The sequence below is a fragment of the Hakea prostrata genome, chromosome 1, assembly GCF_041222555.1.
Source record: "Hakea prostrata isolate BN-2017 chromosome 1, UWA_Hpros_2, whole genome shotgun sequence".
In the NCBI taxonomy this organism is placed as follows: Eukaryota; Viridiplantae; Streptophyta; class Magnoliopsida; order Proteales; family Proteaceae; genus Hakea; species Hakea prostrata.
Window position 1 is genome coordinate 46,039,181 of NC_142600.1, and position 24,124 is coordinate 46,063,304.

General features: G+C 37.2%; 1 protein-coding gene across 2 annotated transcripts in view; it reads right to left on the reverse strand.

The window, feature by feature from the left end:
• Positions 1-24,124, reverse strand: part of LOC149029039 (putative serine/threonine-protein kinase) — an 83,825-nt gene that overhangs the window by 30,040 nt on the left and 29,661 nt on the right. For both annotated transcript variants that reach the window (XM_089140267.1, XM_089140261.1), the window contains exons 3-5: positions 12,072-12,184; positions 2,250-2,460; positions 1,928-2,165 (exon numbers count right to left, since the gene is read on the reverse strand). In XM_089140267.1, the coding sequence (XP_088996393.1) occupies positions 1,928-2,165; positions 2,250-2,460; positions 12,072-12,184 (562 nt within the window). The remainder of the gene's footprint in view (positions 1-1,927; positions 2,166-2,249; positions 2,461-12,071; positions 12,185-24,124) is intronic.

The window sequence follows — 24,124 nt, forward strand, 5'->3', positions numbered from 1 at the left end:
AGAGGTGATTTGCAGTTCAATTTTTCACATATCTTTTTAAAATCAGCAACTGGGTTAGGGATCTAGCTTTCCTACCAACCTATAGAACTTGTGTAACAACTAATATATTCTGGATAAATTACTTTGACCAGAGTACAACACTTCTAGTTATTCCCACAAATTCTTTGGTGTATCTAAGTGGGTTACAAAATCAACAATATTGTCAGACATGGAGTTAAATCTGTCCTTGGATACATGCATCAGCAACCCCAATTTGTATCACCTCTGGGGGAAGATTTAGTCAATTTAGCTTGCCGTCAACATCCAGTGAGAACTTTTAGTCTTCCATTGGTGAAAGATAGATGCTCCTTCTAATTTATTTTCACTCAAGACAGTATGAGAGTGAGAATACCACTACATTCAAAGCAGTTGAAGATGAGGATTCTCCCAGTGGGACAGTCAACTGATCACCCAAACAACTATAGTTCCTTCCAAAACAGTGTGGACATCAGCAATATTTCTTTCGGGGGGGGGGGGGGGGGAATGTCTTCTAGTGTACCAGCTAACCTCAACTGGATTTCTAGAATACCCACTGACCAATAACCTAGACAGCAGAATATGCTTCCAAAACAGAGTACGCTCCCATAACAGATCTCAAACTAGTCCAGAATAGAACCTAAAACAGCAGAATATGTTCCCAAAACAGACCTCAGAGCAGTCCCAAAATAGAGCCCAGAATAGCAGAATATGTTCCAAGAACAGTCCAAAATATGACCATCGAACAGCATTAAACTAAGCCTTTAAAACAGAAAATATACCCTTTAAACAATGAGTATCCAAATCAGAAAGGAGAAACATGAACAGAAAAATAGCTCCTAAATCCAGAAAATAACAGCTCTCCTATCCTCAAGACAATGTAATCTTCACACAGCTTCTGTCCCCAGAAAGAGACTACAGAAAAGAATTTCCCAAGGAGAGGTACAACAGCCAGAAAGTCCCCCCACAAAAAAAAAATCTGAAAGTTAAACAAAAATATTAAATTGTACCCTAGGAACAGAAGCCGTCACCAAAACAAATACTAAGTTCTTAATTCAGTTCATGAACTAATCTTCAGAAGATTAGAAACACAGCAAGAGGGGCTGCTCCCCTAAAACCGGAAGCATGAAAACTGAAGTCCTATAAAAAAAGTTGTTGAAGAAGCTTCCTCCAATAAGAACACTAATAAGATGAGAGTTCAGTGATGTCTGAATGTGATTTTAGTGACCTAGCTCTGATACCATGTAAGATGAACTCAGAATTAGAAAGAGAGGAGAGAAGAGAGGAAAAATTTCCACAACAAGACTGGAGCTTCACAGAGCTGATGGAGGCTTCACAGCACTCTAGCTATACTTATACTTTAATAGGAGCTAAATACAATGCCTAATCAACCTAAGAAACCAAAACACTCTAAAATTGAAAACTTGAAAAAATCGTAGTCAAAATTGAACTCCAGACACCATCCTCCATCCAATGCATTAATTCTCAATGGGACTTATTTGTTCCCTAAACTGCCCCTCTAACAGACCTTTTTTATGCAAAGTAAGGGAGGTTTCTGTCGTTTTCAAATAAAAGGGAGAAGGTTAGCATTAAGTCATGTAGCAGGGGAGGAAACATGCCAGAGTTGATTGACAAATTTAGAATGCATCAAGTTCATTGGCCTTTTAAACAAATTAAAAAGAAGAGAAAATGATCTACAGGTATTTAGGCCTAATGAATACCTGATCAAGAGAGAGCACTTAAAGGTAATAGATTTTATCCCCCCCCCCCCCAACCCCCAAAAACAATGGGCAAGAAGTCATCTTTATTTTTCTTAGTATTGCATGAAAGTAAAAAGGGTTAGTATGGCATTAATGACATCTAATATATAAAATAAATGAACTGCCAAAATATTCTATGAAAGATCACTTACTTTGTTCCTGCAATTCGTGTGCTAATATGAGTAATATTTTCTGGAAAGAGTTTTGCCAACCCAAAATCACCAATTTTTGGGACATAGTCCTTGTCAAGTAGTATATTACTAGCTTTGATGTCTCTATGTACAATATGTGGCTCCAGCTCTTCATGGAGGAAAGCCAGACCTCTGGCAGTACCAATACAGATGACAGATCTTCTACTCCAGTCCAACTTAATCGTTGTACTTTTAGGCCCTAAAAGAACAAGAAAATTAAACCTATAAAGTTTGCTTTAAGAAATCAAACAACTCATTCAGATACAATGACTAATGAGGTTACCTAATAATGCATGATCAACGCTGTTATTTTCAACATATTCATAGACTAAAATCCGATTATTCCCTCGAACACAGCAGCCAAGTAATTCAACTAGGTTAGGATGCATAACATTCTTTAAAGTTTCAATCTCAGTCAAAAATTCCTTCACCCCTTGTCTCGATTCAGCAGAAAGTGCCTTCACAGCAACTTGTGTACCATCTTTAAGGATTCCCTATCAGAAAACACCAATGAGCAGTAGTTAATGAAGAAACTTCAGAAATGAGGATGGGAAATATTTTCCTCTGCCTCACTCTCTGGTATAGAAGGTAAATCCTGAAGTTAGTGACCATTGGTAAAATCACTTAAAAAATGAGCACTAGAAGGCTTGTAGCTCTCAAGTAAACTAAGTGCAGAGCAGACAAAAAGATTGAGAAGTAATCAATTTTCCAGCAATATTTTCTGTTATTTGTTATCCGCAGTTTACGTTAAAGAAAATCCAAATGGACTATGGTTAATTAGATGCTTTTGCATTCTGCAAGTAATACAAATTATCTGCTTAATGCTTTAACTAGAGATACCCGGCCCCCATTTCTCTTATTTTCTATATCCTTTACTGCTTTGTTGCAGTTGTATATGGATGCTTTGATTTGAGCATAAATCTCCAGATGATGGTTTAGTGAAAATAAGCTTAACTGGATCACTTAACCATTTTGATGCACCTGAGCTGATACTGTAGAACTATTTGTGAGTAGGTTACAACCAAGGTGAGAAATTTCGCCAGTTTTGGTGATCTCGGAACTGACCAAGATGACCGAAATATGCTTCAGCCAGATTTTGTTTCTGGGAGGGGTATTTGAGGTCATTATGGCCTGATTTTTGGTGTAGCCTAATTTGACAGCAATAAATACACTAAGAGTGTTATTTTGGCCCAAGACCTAATCCAAAGTGGTGTTCTTGATCAGCACATGCTCAGTTGTATGCAACAACACATACAAGAAGTAGAATTCAATATACATGTGTGTGTCAAGCTGGATCCATCCCCTGAGTCATGGATGAGTACTCTGAATACTAGACATGAGTATGCCATAACATGATTCGGATAAAGTTATCCATAGAGTCTGTCACTAGCATAACTAGTTGTGTTGGTCCTAATCGATATCCAAATTCCAAAGATGGAGTCACAAATGATGCACCTAATCTATCTCCATGCACATATGTAGATATGCTACTACAATCAGCAAATGAACCACTATATGCTCCACACATCCATATCCATAACCGTAAGCCTTGTATGGTGAACCCCTTGGATTTTTCAAAATTTCACAAGAATTTTTGAGTTTTCACCAAAATATGAGACTTCTCAATTTCATTGGCAATTTCATTTCACCAACCTCCAAGATGGCAAAATTCCGCCATGTTCCTTGGTTACAAATCCATGGAATAGCCACATAAAAAAAATTAGGGCTTGTATATAACCATATGACCCACCATGCAAGACTTCATTCTCAACTTTGATCACAAGGCTCTTAGGCACCTTCATTCTCAGAAGATAATAAGCAATCAACATGCCAACTATGTCAACCTTTAAGACTTCGCTTCTATACTGAAGTATAAAGTTGTGGAAATAGAACAGCATAGCAACAGCACTGACCATGATATTCTCGACTCTAGACATCCTCAGCCCATGCAATGAGCATTAATCATAACAATGAGGAATATGATACTGATAAGAATCTCTTGGTCATCCATCAGCATGTTCGGAGGAATTAAGAATACTTGCTCAGTGATGGTTACTTAATTCTAGGAATGTAACTATGCATTCCTAATTCATCTTTGGGACATCAGCTGAAAGGAGACAGCGGATGGCCAGTTAGGAGGGATAATCAGAGTTGCAGCCTTGCAGGGACAAAAAGGAAAGAGAAAAGAGAGATGCACCACCACTTCCTTACACTATTAACTGTAAAACACTCAATTATTTACAAATTCAAACCCAAGTTCTTACTCCGGCATATTAAATAAATAGAAAACACTCTTGCATGAAAACAGAAACCTACCCAGGACAAACAATTTCAGAGAGGAAACTAACCATAATATACCATATATAAGGAAAGAAACTAACTATGAAGCTCCTAGCAATCTAAATGGTTTAGGTAGGAGAAGAGACAGTCAACAAAAGGACAATCCAGTATAGGTGACAGAACCATGGACGGATGAAGATGATGCACGCTTCCCAGTTCCCAACATTGTTACACCACTGAGATGGCCATATGAACTTTGCTCTGAGATGAGGCATGCCAATATCCAGTTCCTCTTTTCTCCTATACATTTCCCTCCCATGGTGCTAGACAAGCTACAAATGTCCATACAACCATTCTCCCTGCTCTAATGGCAAAATTTCCCTCTCTTGTAGGGCATGGCTGCTTTGTAGCGGTCTAAAGCATTGTGCGTTGATATCACTTCAGTTCAGTCAGGTGGTTTTAAGATATGATGTGTTCATTTTGTATAATATCGTGCCAGAGAGACATTGATGGGTGTAGAATTGCATGGAAATGGTCAGATTTGAATAAATACCAAAGATACTACCAACAAATAGTCACCTATAAATGGAGAATCACTCGAATGAAACAGAGAAGTTAAGACAAGTGCATTAGATTGGAACTGTCATGCAATATCAAATCTAAGGTTTCTTACATGTGCTGCTGCATTTAATACCATGAAGAGCATTGAGCAGGTTCTAGGCCATGTGAACTTTTCTTGAATGGAAGCTACTAGGATGCTATTGTATACTAATTGAACATAAGCACAAAGTAAATTAACCTAGAGGAGGGGGTGAAAAGATTATCTGAGAAAATTGTCCCTTCTTAAAACATTTCCAAAAAAACTAAAATGCTTACAGAAATAAATGTGAATTAAACAAGTAAACAATAAAAAGACAGTATTTATAGTGGTTCAACTATCACAAGTCTAGTTTGACTCCTCTGAATCCATTAGAGATTATCACTATTGAATCCCTTTAACCACATGAGGGGATGTCGTCATCTTTTACGAACTCCTTTAAGTATAAGAGGATCGACACTCTTGATGCTCAGGCAAAAGGCCTGTATTCCTGACTCTACATAAGAGGACCTACTTGATTCCCAGGCAAGAGGCCTATGTCTTGACTCTTGAGTCTCAGGCAAGAGGACCTACATCTTAATATACAAGCAGAAGACCTAAATAGACCACAAGAAATTACAAAATTGGAACATAACACCAATCAAGGGTGTGATAGTTTACCCTTCAGTGTGTAAAGATGCAAATGCACAGTCAATGAAGTCACTAATTTAATCTCCTATGGTCTTTGATTCACAATAAGCCATTAAGAAAAATAGAGCTTTAGCGTCTTGACTCCTAGTGAGAAAGCTCACTTAAAAATACTCAATCAGTGATTTGATCTAATAGGACTCTCTTTCAGTAACAGCATATAGTTTAATAAACTAAATAGTGGGGAAATTCCATAGTTGACAAGGTGATCCGCTAGGGCACCGCTTAGGCGTCCTTATTTGACACATAGCTTAATTGGTACCCGATGAAAATCTGGCACATACTTATGCCAAGTATCATTTAAAAACGGCTGCTATATCTGATATTTCATTTATTTAAGATTTAAGATATTATTCACAAGTAAGAAAATACCCCCTGTTTGGATCCAATCAAAATAGTTAAAAACAAAATTCCTAAAATGGTCAACCTCCTAGGTATGATGTATTTATAGGAAAAGAAAAAAGGGGAAGGCAGAGGTCATACTTAAATCACCATACTCGCTTCAAAACTGCCTAAGCACTTTGACTGACGAATAGTCTGAGAACTTCTAACTTGTATCTGAGAGACATAGTCAGTCTTTATTTATAATAATAATATGAGAGACAAAAAGAGAAACTCCCGATGTGGGATTATTACAAATAATATCCTAGGGACAATTTTATCGAGAATATTATTAGAATTACAACACTCCCCCCTCAATTTGGTGCATAGATATCTATCATGCCCAACTTGTTAGTAATATTTCCAAAATCTGTAGTGCTCAAACTCTTTGTGAACACATCAGCCTTCTGGCTGTCATATGAGACCAAGGAAATGTGGATCAGTCTAGACTCGATCTTCTCCTTAATAAAGTGTCTGTCAATCTCTACATGCTTGGTTCTATCATGCTGAATTGACTATAAGCTAAGTTGATTGCTGACTTAATGTCTGAAAACAACTGTATGAGTGCTTTTGAATCTGTACTAAGGTCTTAAAGTAACCCTTTCAACCATAACATCTCACGAGTATCCTGTGCCATTGCTCTGAATTATGCTTCAGCATTGGACCAGGCAACTACTGCTTGTTACATACTTCTCCAAGCCACTAGGTTTCCTCCTACATAAGTGCAGTACCAAGAGGTAGATTTTCTATCATCAAGGAATCCTGTGCAATCCACATCTGTATATGCCTTAATGTCTCAGGATCTGGCAGACAACATCTAGATGTGAAAAATGAGGGTCATGCATGTACTGACTCACCAATATCTAGTTGAGTGTGAGACAGGTAAATCAGCTTCCCAACTAATCATTCATAGTTGGTCTCATCCATGGGTTCTCCTTCTTTGGCCTTCAAGTGCAAGTTAGGCTCATTAGGGGTTTCGGTTGGTTTGCGCCTTAACATCCCAATCTTAGATTCTCAGTTCGCAAATCCAGAGCGTATTCTCTCCAAAAGAGAATATGCCAATAGTTGAATATGCTAGTTCAATGCCCAAGAAATATCTAAGTTCTCCCATATTCTTGATTTCAAATTCAGCTCCCAACAAAGTGTTCAAAGCCAAAATTTCTGCCTCACTACTACCTGTAATGAATATCATCCACGTATACCAACAGCATTGTTATGTGAGAGTTTGTTTTCAAGGTATGATCAACACTACACTATCTATAAATGATGGACCCCATGACTCTAGGGAATCTCCCAAACCATGCCCGCGGGGGGACATTCCAACCCATACAAAGCTCAGTTTAGTTTGCACACGTTCCCATAAGTTTCAGCAGAAGTGTACCCAGTGGCACATCCATATATTTCCTCATGAAGAAAAGGCATTCTTTACATGAAGTTGTTGAAGACTCCATCCCTGATTTACTGCACATGAGAGCACGACCCATACTGTGTTTATCTTTGCAACTAAAGCAAAGGTCTCCTAGTAGTCAATCAAATAGGTCTAAGTGAACCCCATGGCCACCAGTCTAGCTTTATATCTTTCCACAGCACCATCAACTATGTGCTTGATAACACACACCCATTTGCACCAAATGATCCTCTTCCTTGTAGGTAAGGTCACTAGATCCCACATTTGGTTTTTTTTTCCAGGACTCTCATCTCTTCATCCTTTGCTTCCTTCTGATGTGAATAAGTTAATGCTTCCTACCATGTGTTAGGAATAGAAGTAGAGGACAAGGAAGAAACAAAGCTCTTGAAAGCTCAGGATAGTGACTAATCTAAGACAAAGATAGAAATTGGATGCTTTTGCATGCTCATGGTTGCTTTCTTAGTGCAATTGGTAACTCTAATGAAGGATCAGAAACGGTAAGGAACTAACTTAACAGGAGCTGTCTCTTCTGGACTAGGAGGTGGAGCTTCCAATCGGCTCAAACGATAGAGGAAACTCCCTTCATGCTTTTATTTGATAAGTTTTCAAAGGAAATTGCAATGTAGGTTGTTGCTCCCCCTGCACATTAGTGTTCTGTTCTATTAGCCGTTGTTCCAATCTGGTAACACCATCTTCCAAGTGGGCATCATCAGCAAAAATATCAAAGGGAATGTCCATAGGAGGATAAGAACCAAAACCTCTTGACTAGACTCACTCTCCCCCTGAAGAGGTTCAAAGGAAAATAGGGAATGTTTTACTGGAAAACAACATTCATTGAACAACATCCAGCAGATTGGAGGATGGTAGCACTTATAACCCTTTTGAAACGCAAAGTAACCAAGAAAAATACATCATAACCCACGTGGATCAAGCCTACCTTGAACATGATGGTTTTTGGCAAAGGCAACACACCCAAAGCCCTTAGAGGGAACAGTAAACAACAGCGTACCTAAAAGGATTTCAAGAGGGCAGTGTTGTTGTAGAACATGAGATGGCATCATATTAATGAGACATCCAGCTACAAGAACAGCGTCTCCTAAAGATGAGGTGGACATGCATAGTAAACATTTGATCTACCAACCTCAAATAGATACCTATTCTTGCATTCGGTCACTCTATTTTGCGGTGGGGTCTCGACGCAGCTGGTTTGGTGAATAATGCCATTATTAGCTAAATAGGACTAGAATTCCTCAACTATATATTTAGTCTCATTATTGGTACGAAGGATTTTCACAGAGGCCCCAAACTGGGTAATAACCATTTTATGAACATTTAAAAACAAGAAGAAAAAAATCACTTTTTCGTAAAGCAAATAAACCTATGTGGTTCTAGTACAATAGCCAATGAAAGTAACAGACCGACAATATCAAGAGGAAGAAACAACACGGGAAGGACCCCAAACATCTGAATGAATAATAAGAGAAGGAGTAGTACTATGATTCTCTGAAATAGGATAAACATGTCAAGTTTGCTTTGCTAAGATGAAAGCGTCACAATAAAAATCATTAAAGTTATAATGTTTAACGAAGTTAGGAAAAAATTTAGCTAAAGTAGATAAAGGGTTGGCCAAGATGACGATGCCACTGAAGTAAAGTAAATAAAGCAAAAGATGTGGAACTGGAGATTACAATTAATGCTGATGGAGAACTATCCAACAAGTAAATTCCCCTTTTCCATTTACCACTGCCAAATGTATGCCCCATTTCCAAGTTCTAAAAAACACAATAAGAGAGGTGTAAAGTTGTTTTGCAGTTCAAATCTCGGGTAATAGTGATAGACAAAAGAGAAAATTTGGGAGCATGCAAAACTGAAGATAAGTGGAAGGAAGGGAACAAATGATGGATCCCTTTCCGGAGATTGGAGAAAGAGACCCATCAACAATATATACAGTATAGTTAGGAGAGATATGAGAATATGAATAAAATAAAGTGGAAGCACTAGTCATGTGATTGGTTGCCCAAGAGTCAATTATCAAATATCAATGAGGAAGGGCTCGAGGACACATTGTGACAACCAAAAGTACCTAATGTAGGAGGATGCTTAAAAGAGTTAACCATGGCAGAGGCAACACTGGCACTAGAAGTTGGCGTAGAAGAAGACACTTTGAGTTTAGTGATCAACTAACAAAGATGCTAGAGCTCATCTAAGGAAATAGGTGGTGCACTTGTGTCGTCCAAATGGGCTTGATTAGCAGATGCCTAGGAATTTCCTCCTTGATTAGCATTCCATCCCCCTCCAGGGAACTAGGTGGTCGACCATGTAGTTTCCAACACTTGTCCTTAATATGACTTCCTAGCCACATTCACATTTCACCCGAGCATAGGAAGAGTCACCAGTATGAGTTTGAGAGCCTACTATACTAGTGACAAGGCTAGTCTCACTGGTATATGAATATGAACCATTCCAGTTCTATGGCCGTCATCGTGACATATGCCTACTTAAGGGATGGGAAGAGTTCCCATGGGAGGATGTGAGAACATATTTGATTCTATTCAATATCAAGACTAGACAACAAATCATAAATTAAGAGCTTGTCCTTACACTCCTGATAAGCAGCAAAATTAGCACCACATGTTGGAATGAATCGGCCACAGAAGTTCAGTGTCTGATAATACCCTCATAGAGTATTATAATATTGGTGATGTAAAAAAATTTTAGAGTTAAGGTTTCGTTGATGATTTCCTAAAATTAAGGGTTGCCAAAGATAGTCTTCTTTTGAACTAGAAAAGTAATTATAAGATCAAGGTGGGATGGGCAATATTGTTAAATAAAGATGGGGATCTAAATGTGGGGGTTTTGGGTAAGATATGGGTCTAAGAAAAACTAGATGGGATGGTGGGGGGAAAGTTTAGGGCTTAACAAATTTTTTATGGATTGATCTTAGGGTCCTAACGTTATTCCTAAGGTTGGTAGAAAAGAAGGAAGTACAAATTACAAATTACAATTTATATTATACGATCCTTTGAAATTTTTAAACTTCCACTGAAATTTCATCGAAATTTTTATGAAATACCAAAATTCTATCAAGATCTTGACAAGATATTGTCAAGATTCAGTCAGTTGACTGAATCTCATTTCGGACCATGTTTCGTCTCGCCTAGATCGAGATGGCCAAGATTCAGCAAGATTGTTGAACCTTGGTCACAAGTATCATTAACAACCAGCAGGAATATATACTTCCATGTCTTCAAAAAAATCTCAACAAATTTTCAAGAATGTCAAGAGCTGTAAGACGACATACAGTTGCAAGCATGTTTAATTAGCTAACTTGTACCAAACTGTTTGCCTTTATAAAATTGTTAAAATTTAAACAACATGATAAATCCTTATAAACTACTAAGATAAATCCAGTCATGATTTGAGACCTCAGTCTCGACAAGGATCCAATCCCTAAAAAAACCGACATGTTGCAAGATCCTGACTGAGATTTGGTATAAAATCTTGGCTCAACTCAAGTCAACTCGGGACCCATCTCGATGGGTACCATGGTTCAGTTAGGGCTGGAATTTGGTAGACTTCTAAACAGAGGGACAGCCTTAGATTTGTGAGAAAACAAGTGTAACTAGACCTAACTTTAAAACTGGAACACTGAAGGAGCTAATATGCAAGCTTATAGAACATGAAATACATAAACCATTATCTAATATAGAAGTTCTAAGTAGATCCTAACTTTAAAACTGGTACACTGAAGGAGCGAATATGCAAGCTTATAGAACATGAAATACATAACCATTATCTAATATAATGAAAACGTGAAGGTTTAAAGTCTAAATAATACATCAAACATATTCAGTTGTCCACAATTTCACATTACAACATCAGTGTACTTATAAGTTACATAAACTATGAGAGTACAAGAGTAAAATCAATGCAAGCAACTCCTCCCAACTCTTGCTCCACCAGCACCAGCACAAGCACCACCTCCACCAGCAGAAATTGCAAGATATCAGATTGTGTTGTCCTATGTCACTCGTTCGGTTATATGTTAACAAAGGAGAGAAGCTTCCAACAAAAAGAAAATAGGACAGAAAGGAAGCTTAAATGAAGACGATCAATTGTAACCAGTAAGATTGCTTTTGTAGATGAGTTAAACAGCTTGTTGATGTGGCCTACGTAGAGACCCAACCAACTGTCCGGCAAAAGTCTGGCCAAAACAGCAACGGTAAGGAGTGTCGAGACAAGTTGAGACCAAAATATATCGACTCGACTGAGATAAGGTACTTACAAACCGTGGGTTGAACCAAGATTATGAAGTTTTCTAGTGTCGTCTTGACTCCCATGAGATCTCACTTTGAGGTCTCAAAAAAGGAGTCTTGGCTGAGATGTCAATCTACGAATTCATTGCAAAGTAGAGAGATGATACCCACACAAACATATAATACTCTCAAGTCTCAACGTTGTTAGTTCCAAAATTTCAAGAAGACAACAATATAGAATCTAAAAGCATGTTCATATAGTTTCTTTTCACCATAATGGGCTTTATATAATAAGAACATGAAAGCCTCATAATATTTTTCTAGAACAAATAAATCAAAAGGTACAAGGAGATTTTACAAGTATCAAATCTTAATTGTTAACTTCAAAATTTTAATGAATGTGGACCATGTAACTAATACTGACAAACAGTAATGCTGAAAGAAAGTTTATACAGTTTCCTTTTGCAATTGAAATTTGAAAAACCATGAATATACCTTGTAAACTGTTCCAAACCCTCCTCGACCTAGCTTCCTGGTTGCACTAAAACCATTTGTAGCAGATTTCAATTCATCATAAGAGAAGAGTTTAATATCCCCTTGCAAAGACGCTGCAAGAATGCCCAACAACCCAAACAATGAGAATAGATGGTCAGTCAAATTCCCAGTAGTTCTGTTATATAAGCAGTTAAACTGTCAAGATGAAACAGAAGAAACATATTGTCAAATTCCCGTAGTTCTGTTATATAAGCGGTTACACTCTTCAGGATAGGACAGAAAAATACATATTTCAGTGGTAAAATTTTCCTTTCTATAATACTCCCTCGGCCTGGCCTGATCAACACCTGCCAGGTCCTTTTTTTTCTTTCTTTTTTTTGAATCAAAGATCAAATTATTTAATTATCTAATTTCAGAATAAAATTCATTGTTGCTTATTTTCTAACATGAGTCATCAAGGAGGTTGTGAATAAGAATAATAGAAAAGGTTAGGTCCATTTGAAAAAACGGTTTGATCTTTTATTCTCCAAGACCAAACCAGTAGGAAATATTGCTGAAAGAACATGTCCTACAGAACATCTCCTCGACATTCAGTCATTCTGAGAAAGAAAAGACAAAGTTGTGGCCAACAAACTGAGGCATTTGAGTTTTCATATGAAGACACAGAAATATGACAAGCTCTCTCCATCCAGCCTCTGCTGCAATTTTTGGAAACCCCACAGTAAGATAAATAGTTTTGTTCCCAGCTCATTTCTCTCTCATTCTCATCTCATATGCATACTGAAAACCCTTTCATGTGTATATACTTTTTTGTTCTTTTTTTTTTAATATTGAAAGCCCTAATCGACGGCTTTTTTCTAGGAGGATCGGTGTGCAAGGTTGCTGCAATTACCGTTGCTCGTGTGTTAAACCTGTACCCAGACTCAGGAAGTCAAAGCTTTTTTACCTCTAAATATGCTCTAGATTCAGTACTATGTCAACCTAGATTTCTCTTGTGGCCTCAATTTTACTTGCTTATGTCTGCATATTGCCTGCTCCAAGTGGTATAGTGTATGAACTTTTCCTCCTCATTTTTCTGTGGTAATGCCTTACATACCTTTCACTTTCATTTTTAAAATTCAGTGAAGGCTTCTGTTACAATTTCAATCAACGAAGACATCCAATTTAATTTAATATTGTTCTTTCATTGCGATTGCTCTAGTTTATATAAAATAGTCCTGGAGATGTTATCAACTCTGGCACACTGGTTAGAGGTCGATGTTCACATGTTAAGAACATCATTCATATGTATACAAGATTAAAGATTGACCTTATGTCGATTTGATAGAATCTGCCTTTATTTATAATAGAGAATGAGTACACGAAATAAGAAACTATCTGATGTGGGATAGAACACAAAATAGCAACTCCTGGATAATTCTACCTTTGTATCCTTACTACAAAACTCCCCCTCAAGTTGGTGCATATATGTCAATCATGCTCAACTTACCAACATCAGAGACAAACCTTTAGCACTAAGCTCTATGGTAATGAAGTCTGCAAGTTGACCATCAAAAGAAACATAAGAGGTATTATGAGCCACGCTGATCGCATGATTTTTATTAGAGTCAGATAAGAAGTTTCACATCACCACACAGATCCAGGAGCAACATCTTCTTCAATGTTTATCGTAATGACTCAAGGAATAGACATATGTTAGCCTCCTGGGGCATCTCCCACTCCTCTTCTCTTTGATGTAAGGTGCCTCTATTTTGCTCCGTTCCTGGAAGCTTCTTAAATTAAATTATTCATTCACTCAAAAAAAAGTCCCTCAGCTAGCGTTTTCGTAAGCTGTCTTTTTAACAGGTTCACCATCTTTACTCTTGAGATAAGATTAGGCTCAACTGAAGTTTCAACAAATTTACACCCAAATATGACGGTTTCAAACTACAAACAAGAGTATACTTTCTTTAAGAAAGAGACAGTTGGCAAAGCAGTATGCCATGAAAATATCTCAATCTTCCCAAACCTTCCATCTCAAACTCAAAACCCAAGAAAATCCTCAATGACGTAATTTCTGAAGCCCTCTTCCTCTCATGAAAATGTCATCCATGTAAACAACGAGACAATATGAGCATCACTCTTCTTTGCAAACAAGGCATAATCTACAGCGCTTTGTTTTGTAGCCAATGAACACCATGGCTTTATGGAACCTTCTAAACGATGGTCATAGATATTGTTTCAAGCCATATAGTGCACATCAAAGCTTGCAAGCCTTCCCATGGGTCTTTGTAGAGTCAACCCTAGGAAGAATATCCACATAAACTTCTCCTTGTAATTCTCCGTGGAGTAAGGCATTTTTCACATCGAGTTGTTGCAAGTACCATCTCAATTTATTGCACACGAGAGAACCAGGCTTACAGCATTCATCTTTCCTATACAAGTGCAAAGGTCTTCTAATAGCCAACCCAGAGAACTATGTGAAAACCCTGAGAAACCAGCCTGGCTTCATAAGGATCCACAATGCCATTGGCTTTATGTATTACTGCTTCACCAGAAAGACCAATTTAATCCACCACCTCTCCTGTTAGAAGACAAAACAGCCCCCACATCTCGTTCTTTCCCAAAGTTCTCATTTCTTTGTTTATAGCCTCTTTCCCATGAGAATGAAACATAGGTTGCCGCCAGGCAGGAACAGAAACAGAATACATAGAGGGAACAAAGGACTAGACAGGTAGGGAAGAAATAGGACATTGGCTACATACCCTACAACCTTAAAATAGCAACTGGTAAATCTAAGAGAACAATCTGTACTAGGATCAAACTTACTAATGTAGCCTTAGATCGAATAGGATTAATTAGGAGCCATCCTCCAAGATCTCAATTCAACAAGTTAGGGTTGATGGGTTTTAGGATTTTGGGGTAGTTTATTAGGGTAAAAAGAATATAGGTCACCGTGGGCGGATGGGATAGAACTTGGAGAAAACTTAGATAATGATATATGGAGATGATCCCTAAAGTTTGGGACAATTTTAAGGGTTAGGTTGGTGTAGATCTAAAAGTTTGAGGTTTGGGTTCTTGGGGGGTACAACAATTCAAGAAAGGAGGTTAAACCTTTGAGCTTGGATGGTTATTTGATATGCACTCTTGATTGGAGGAAGGGGCACATATAGGTTATAGGATGGATTATAATGGTTGTTGGTTTATTGATAAAAATTTTAATGGCTAGGATTTAGGGAAACCAAAAATAGAAGCAAAAAGTCTGCTGGGTTATGGGTGGGCATTTTACCATAGTTTTCTATTGTATAAATCTACCCTTGTTTGATTAATGCTGAAGAAAATACTTGGGGGGTGGGTGTAGGTTTGACTTGTGAAAAAAGGGTATTCTATAGTTATAGTCAATTAATATGTGATCTGTACAAAAACTAGTTACTTCTTAATCGCAAAATACTTGTAGAAATAGCTATATCAATTATCAGATAGGAATTGTCTTTACATGATTTCATGAGATCACCAAATAAGGAGGCTGGAAGGAATCCGACGGAATTATTTAGACAGAGTTTCCCAAAACTGAACCGGTAGTTGGAGTAGAAATTAATATAATAAATAATAAAAAGAAATTTCAGGAAGAAAAAAAGTCACTTTCAATACAAATGAAGATTTCTTCTTCACCAATTTTTTTTTCTTATCGCACGACAATCAAATCTGGATTCTCAAATTTTTAATACATCAATCCAACTCCGGTGCAAATTGGAATTTGTATAAATTGAGGAGGGGCTCTACTTATTTCTGGTTCTTCGAGAGGGGGGGGGGCACCTCACAAAGGGGATCCAGTGACCAAGCTTGAGCAACCGTCTACCCAAAACACAAGTCTCCGCAAAGTCATTTGTCCATGAAATATGAAATTGTATCGACACTCAGTATCAAAAAAGGATAACTAAAGATGAAATAAGAAAGACAATAAATAAAAATATAAGTAAATGGAGAAAAATTAAAAATAAAAAATAAAATTGGTGGGTTCCATCGTTTCTATGGTAATTGGAAATGGGTTTTAAAATATTAGAAGAAGTGGAACTACGGTAGGGGATAAGTCAACTTACAGTTGTCAAAGATCTTCTTGAGCAGTAGCTTGAATGAAAGAAGTCGGGAGGAACAATAGAGAACAAATCACATAGGGGGAAAAGGGGGGAGACGATCACATAGCCATGCTTGTACCTAACAGTAATAAAAAGCAAAACTAAAATTTTCAATTCATTAATTAATTTCTCAATGAGCAATTACATCTATATTTACAGCCACATTGACTAGCACAGTTTCAAAACTAGGACTCAAAATTAGAAACCGACTCCAAACTCCCATACTAAAAATGAAAGGCCTAACACAATCCTTAACCTATTAGGTAACCTAGATTGACTAAGAAACTGAAATAATAAAGGAAACAGACATAAAATAGCATTACAACTAGACGAAATAAAGTAAATCTTGTTTTCTTACTTCATATCCATATTTTAATTGGCCAAAAACTAAACCCATGGAATCAAAGGTCAAATACATGTATGATCCACTCCTGAACAAATCTTATGGAACAAAGCCAAATTTGGTGATCAATCTACATCACTAACCAAATGCAGAATAAAAATAATGGTAGATCTGAGAACATGCTAATTTTCCTTTTCTGTGGCCAACCAAAGACTTTGAGTGGAGAATGAACCCCTGCTTCTTGCTTCCCCAAAACCTAATCTTCTTTTGCTTCACCTAAATCAAAGTCTCTTGTTCCAGACCAATTGTACCATCTGAAAGAGTAGAGGCAGGGAGGGTAGGCCTAAGCCCATTATAGCTAAGGAGGCAAGTATTGATGTGGATGAGTTCAAGGTAATGAAGGTCTAATACATGCATAGGAAGCATCAATTATACCATTCCAACCAAGAGGTGGAGTTGCTAATGAGATGATTATGCTTTGTCCATGGCATACATACTCAAAACTAAACTCACATAAAGTCAAACTCATGGTGGTGTTGGACATGATGCTACCAATGGAGGTGATGGAGTTGGTGACTATCATGGACTTCATGAGTGCAATGTGGTGCGCTATCTAATGCACAAGACACAGATGCCAAGCCAATCAGATTAATGGGGCAACACAAGAAATACATGCCATGGTTGACTCCTCCATGTGCATCCCTCATCCACCGGTAATATGGGTATACTCGGGAGGGTACTATGGCCAATTCCCGGTAAACAGAATAATTTTTATGGATATTGATAGCATATATGGCTCTATAAGTGGACTGAGTATTTGAGAGAGGGATATATACTGTGTACCTCGTCTTTTAGCAAAATAATAGTCCATTTGCAACAGCCTTAGAATGTGGTAAGTTCATTGGATGGGGGAGAATTTCCAATTTCAGCTAATCTTAGTTTTGGTTATGGATCCACTCACAGGCACAAGAAAGTACCAAATTGTCTTTTGTGAATCAGATTTTCCTACCCTACTCATCAAAACTGATACCTGTAGATGATCCTAGAAGCTCCATATGATAGTGAATCACGGCATTGGCAGTACATCACAATTCAGTGACCCATATCCTAAGATTGGATACCTTCAGAATGTTCATGATGTAACATGCCAATTGTGGCAAACTAAGTTCGTCTTTTCTTAGAGACCATGAATAGGGATTCCAATGTCTTAGAATCAAAGTGCAATGCACGTCGATCCCAACATACATATAATGAGGTTGTTCCAGGCCATAATATTAGTTTCTATTAACCTATACCTGTTTAATGGTTTTTATTTCCTACTGAAGCATTTATGTAATGATGTAAAGACTAATGATCTGTCCCATCCTTAAACTCTAGCCACATTTTAGATCCAAAAACTTTGGCATATGTACTTATGTTTTAGTCATGTGCTATGCATATTTTATTTTAACGTTTACTGAGTTATTTCATTACCACTTAAATTGTTTATCAAGTACGTACATTTATACTTCAAGAATGTCTGTGTTTGTGGGACTCAGTGTGACAAAATAGGTGCCAAAGGCTTCCACACAAGCAGAGTCCAGGGGGTAGGGGGCAACTTTCTTATGCAGCCTTACCCAAACAATTTTTGGTGAGAGGTTATTCTGGAAATCTAAATTAAGGTAAATATTCTCCATCCTATTAATTGATCCCCTTTTAGACCATCTGTTAGTCAGAGGGCAAGTGGATATCATCTTTTGTCTCTATAAACTCTTTGACGGTCAACCTCATTGAAACAACTTGGAAAAGTAAATTTCAAATGCTTCATGTAAAATCAAGCAATTACATATTCTATTGCCAGATGAGTAAAGTATAATTGGCATTTCACCGGTAAGAATGACACTTCTTCTGTTTTCCCAAAATCACATGGCCATCCTTTGGTTGTTTCATGGATTCTTAGCTGATTGGAAAGTTATTGGTTGGATAAACAGTACAGAAAATCCATCATGCAATGAATCTGTTGGTTTTATTTCAACCTCAGCCGCTCATTTTCCTCCTCTCCATTCTACCGCAGACATAAGGTACAACAGCACTAAATTTGGTTTGAATTTCAATTCTGCAAGCAAAACATATTTGTCACCAAACAAAGTAACAATTATTAAATATTTATTCTTATCCGCATTTGAAGTGTTCTTATTACTCAAAATTTTGCCATTGATGGCTGAATCACAACGAAGCATGGGAAATTTTTACAAATCCCAAGCACTATTCTTGTTAGCTTTCCTTTGGGACAGTTCTGGATGCATCTCAGACCCAATGGTTGTGGCAAGTCCTTAATCTTAAAGGTATCTCACTATTTCAATCAATATGCCAGTGGCTTGAGTGGTATCCATTGCTTTTTTTAAGTTTGTATGAATATTACATTTTAATATAATCAAGTATGTTTTAATTGAAACTCAGTCACTTTTAAACAATTTAGCTCTTGAATATTTGATGTCAAGGCTCCCGAATTGATGGATTTCAACTGTGTAGGTAAATACAAGTGTCATAGGTAACTCCACATGGTTGGGATAAGGTGCTTTTCAGTTCAAACAATATGTTACTAGGCATTACTGATGTCAGTAGCAGACATCTTGGCTAGGCTTTTGAATCAACTGGTAGGATTGCATACGTATGAGGACAGAAGAGTCTAGAATCCAGATAACTAGGTCAGACTGTTTGCTGTGTTTTTTATTTTTTAGACCTCACAGAGCCTCAATTTACTTGTTGGTGACTTTTTTTTCTTTTTTTTTTGTGGGGGGGGGGGGGGGGGTGGAATCCACTATTCATTGGAAGAAGAGATGAACGGGAAGGAGAGAATACTTGAATAAGGGCCTCACCTAATTCTGAATTCTGATTATACATGCAATGAATACTTCTCATGTATATAGGTCTTTGTGATATAAAAATTTATCCAGTTTCTCATTACTTCAAATATTTTTTATGGAGATATGCTCAAGCCCACTGTTCCTTGGGTTGCACTAGACTTGCAGAATAAGGCTCTTTCTGGTGTCACTCATAATGTTCATTTGTTAATTTCTTTAGGATTAACAGATTGTGTTTCTCTCTCTAAATGGAAATATCGGTGCATCTCTCCAGTTGGGAATCTCATCTTGACATCTCTTCCAGATCCCCCTCAACAATTAATTTAATAAAATTGATTTGGAATGTTTTTAAATTTGATCTATCATGTCCTTATGAACCATGAAGAATTCTGTGAAAAGATACTATTTCTACATCATTGATAAGATGATGCATTTCTGAATTTATAATAAATGATCAAGGAATGAGATACCAATGTGCAAACAAAGGAACAAGTGGAAACAGGTAAGAACAAATAACATCTTACCACAAGAAGAGAGAGATATTGCTTGGCATTCACTCGCCAAGAAAAACCTTATTCATCCTTTTGGACTCTTATGGAATAATAAAATTTTATTTTGTTAATTTTCCAATGGAAAAGCAAGGTGTTGTTTATTGGTTACTAGTTGATTGGGTCAAAATAACTACTACAACTTATTTCTTGTTGGTTGTCTTAATTTGAAATTCTATTTTAATCTTTTGGGAGCAATCAGAGACCATCGAGAAATCCTTTTACAAACTTCTTTTATTTCAATAGATTTTTTTCTCTTTTCTTTGATTTTTTTGGATCAATTCTAATACTATAAAATAAAAATCAATTAACTTGATTTTCTAAATGATTTAAATTGAGCCTTGATTACTCATCCTATTTTTGTGGCTAATAAATTTTTTATGTTTTGAAAAGGATTTTCTCATCAAATGCATCAATTTTCTCTTGGAATTCTCATTAATCATTAGGAAAGATAGCAAACCATGTGCCATGGCTCGACTACATAATCAATCCTATTTCCGATAGGAGCAGTTGACAATTTAATGCTATTAGAAAACAAGCTTTAAATAATCAAAACAGCAGTTGAACTTGAAAAGAGAAAAGAGTGAAGATGAAGAACCAGTAGAAGAGGCCTATGATAGTAGCTAAAGAGTCTAGAATCATAGAGCCCTTTTATTTATAGCTTCTAACGAATCTAATACAATTTGAGAGACAAGTAACTGTCCTCTAGAAAAAAGAAACAAAAAATTACAGCTTTAGTAACTTCCTAGCTCCTACAATAGGAAGTTCTGAAAATAAAAACTACACCAAAATAGAAATTATGCTTTCTAAAAATTCTTAAAACTCATGTAGCAAGACTTCTACATTAGAAATAGAAAGTAGAATAGCATCACTAGCATAATATTGACAAAATAACAATAAATGTTGGTTGGGTTCTACTAGGAGTTCAACTCTATTAGAGTTTTTATTCATGTAGATTTCTATTTCTTGTTATCCAAGGGTATTTATGTAATAGTATTCTTTCCACTTTATTATAAATAGATGGCTTGAGATCACATTGATCAATAAGCCATTCTACCACAATAGACTTTCTCAACATAGCATCAGAGCCTCGAGACGATTAGGGAAGAACAAGAACAGAAGAAAAAAGAGACAAAGAAGAGAAGAAGAACCATCACCACCGCTGCTGTCCGACACTGCTTCCCGCTGCTATCGCCGCTGCTTCTTCCTGCTTCTTGCGACAAGAACAGAATCGCAGACTACCGGCGGTGGTTCCTGCTGCTGCTGCTTCTTGTGACAAGAATATAATCACAAATTACAAACACCCTGCTGTCTTCTCAAACAAATCGCATGGTTTCTTTCGTCTGAATCGCAGAATACCGCCATCGATCATCTTCTCAAACAGTGAATCTCCACCACTGCCTACCTCTGATTTTTTTTCGTCTGAATCTCTTCTTTAGACCCTTGAATTAAGCCCAACCATATTTAGGTTTTTTTCCCCTTTACCTACGGTTCTATTAACCCAAAAACAGAAGGCTTCATTGGTAAATTTGCATTTTTTCAGGGATCTAATTGTAAATTTGCATAATTTCAGGGACTTAGTTGTAGATTTGCATAGTTTCAGGGGCTTATTCAAATAGTTTCAAGGACATATGTGTAAATTTGCATAGTTTCATGGATATATTTGCAAATTCAGATTTTCCAGGGGCTTATTTATAATTTCCAAACAAAATAAAATAATAAATAATAAATAAATAAAAAAAGAGGAGAGAAGAAGAAGAGAGAAACATGGTGTTCCTTATATGCACCTTTTGAATCGTGGTCTGGCTATTCTTCTGCGACATTTCAACATGACAACTACCGATGGTACTATTTACTCCCACTAGCTCCGAACATTACAACACTCTTCATCCTCTTTCGGTAATATTTGATGGAACAAATTATTTGATCTGGTCTCGATCTGCTTACCTAACTATTGCCGGAAGAGTACTCGTTGGACACATTACAGTTACCACTATCAAACCTACTACCACAGGTGTTTCACAGGATAAATGGATCTCAAATGACTCTTATTATGTCATTCCTTTTGAGTTCCATGAATCCAAATATTGCCCGTGGATACCTATTACTTGATACTGCAGCCCAAATCTGGAAGGCTACTATTGAAACATATGGACAGTTGGGGAATGATGCACAGGTTTATGAGCTACGAAAGAATCTTCATGAGACAACCCAAAAGGAACTGACTGTGGCTCAATATTATGCTGAGTTGCGATCTCTTTGGCAAGAGTTGGATCATTATAGAGGATTATTCCCCACTAATCCAGATGATGTGACTACTTATAGGAAGACGTTGATAAGATTTGGGTATTCAACTTCTTGTCAGGTTTGAATGTGGAGTATTATGATCAGATCAAAGTGCAAGTATTAAGTCGTTCTCCCTTTCCTACACTAGAACAGTATTATACCCTTGTTCAGTGTGAGGAAAGCCGTCGATTAGCCATGCTTCATGCTCCTATTGTAGAGAAATCAGCCTTACAGTCTATTCACCTAAATCTGATTTGGCTAAGGAGATTGTCAAGTGTGAACATTGTCACAAACCATATCATACCAAGGCAAATTGTTGGAAGTTCCATGGGAAGCCAGTTGATTTTGAGCAAAAAAAAGCACAAAGAAGGGGAAAACCGAAAGCTAATATTTCTATGAAAGTTTCCACAACACCCTCTGCAGACATTGGTTTTTCACAAGAGGAGTTAGCTACTTTGCGTCGTATTCTGCAGTCTTTTACTGTCGCTACAGCCTCTACAGCCTCTACTACTACTTCCTCCACTACCCATACCAACTCCTACCTTGCTACTTCAGGTAAAACTTTTATAGGCTATCATGTTTCTTTAGTTTCTGCTTCCTGGATCATTGATACAGGAGCCACAGGTCATATAACAGGTTCATCCTCTTTTTTCTTACATTATGCTCCAACTTCCGGAAAAGATAAAGTTCGAATTGCTGATGGCTCCTATTCTTCTATTGCTGGAAAATGGATCATTCAGCATTCTCCATCCCTTTATTTGTCTAAAATTTTACACGTTCCCTCTTTCTCTACTAACTTGCTCTCTATCAATAGTTTTACACATTATTTGAATTGTAAGTGACTTTTTTCCCATCTTACTGTGTCTTCTAGGATCCAGTAATGGGGAAGGAGATTGGACGTGATAAACTAGACAATGGACTTTATCTGTTGGAGCCAATCGGAGGATCTACTTCTGCTCTGACTGCATCTCCTAATCAGGTCCATAAGGTAATATCCGACCTTCAGCAGTGGCACCATAGGCTAGGTCACCCCCCTCTAGGAACTCTTAAGAAAGTATTTCCCGATTTAATTTCTTTTTGAAAAAATAAAGAATTTTTTTATGAAGCCTGCATTTTGCGAAGTAGACTCGTTCTACTTATTTATCTTCTCTTCATAATAGAAAATCTATTCCTTTTTGACAAATTCATACTAATGTGTGGGGGCTTTACCGACATGTGTCTATTATTAGCCATCTTACCAACATGTATCTATTACTGGCCATATGTACTTTGTTACTTTTATTGATTGTCACTCTCGTTCTGCATGGATTTATCTTTTAAAACAAAAAAATGAGGTTTTTCGATGTTTTCGTGCTTTACATAATATGATTAAAACTCAGTTCAATGCCACTGTGAAGATCCTTTGCAGCGACAATGGCACAGAGTATATTGATGGTGAATTTCAAAGATATCTCTCTGACTCTGACATAATACACCAAACCAGTTGTGTTGATACTGCTACCCAAAATGGGGTTGCCGAAAGGAAGAATCGGCACCTTTTAGAGATAGTCCGTTCCCTTATGATTGCTATGAATGTCCCTTACCAATATTGGAATGATGCTATACTCACTGCCTCTTACCTTACGAATAGGATGCCCAGTAGGATATTTGGTTTTAATCGACGAGATTTCCTCACACTCAACAAGGGCATAAGACTGTTCTAATGTAGGAAAGGGAAAATGACTTAATACTTGCACTCTGATCTGATCATACTCCACATTCAAACCTACCAAGAAGTCGTATACTCGAATCTTCTCAACGTGCTTCCTATAAGTAGTCACATCATCTGGATTAGTAGGGTGATAATTCCCATAATGATCCAACTCTTGCCAAAGAGATCACAACTCAGCATAATATTGGGCCACAGTCAGTTCCTTTT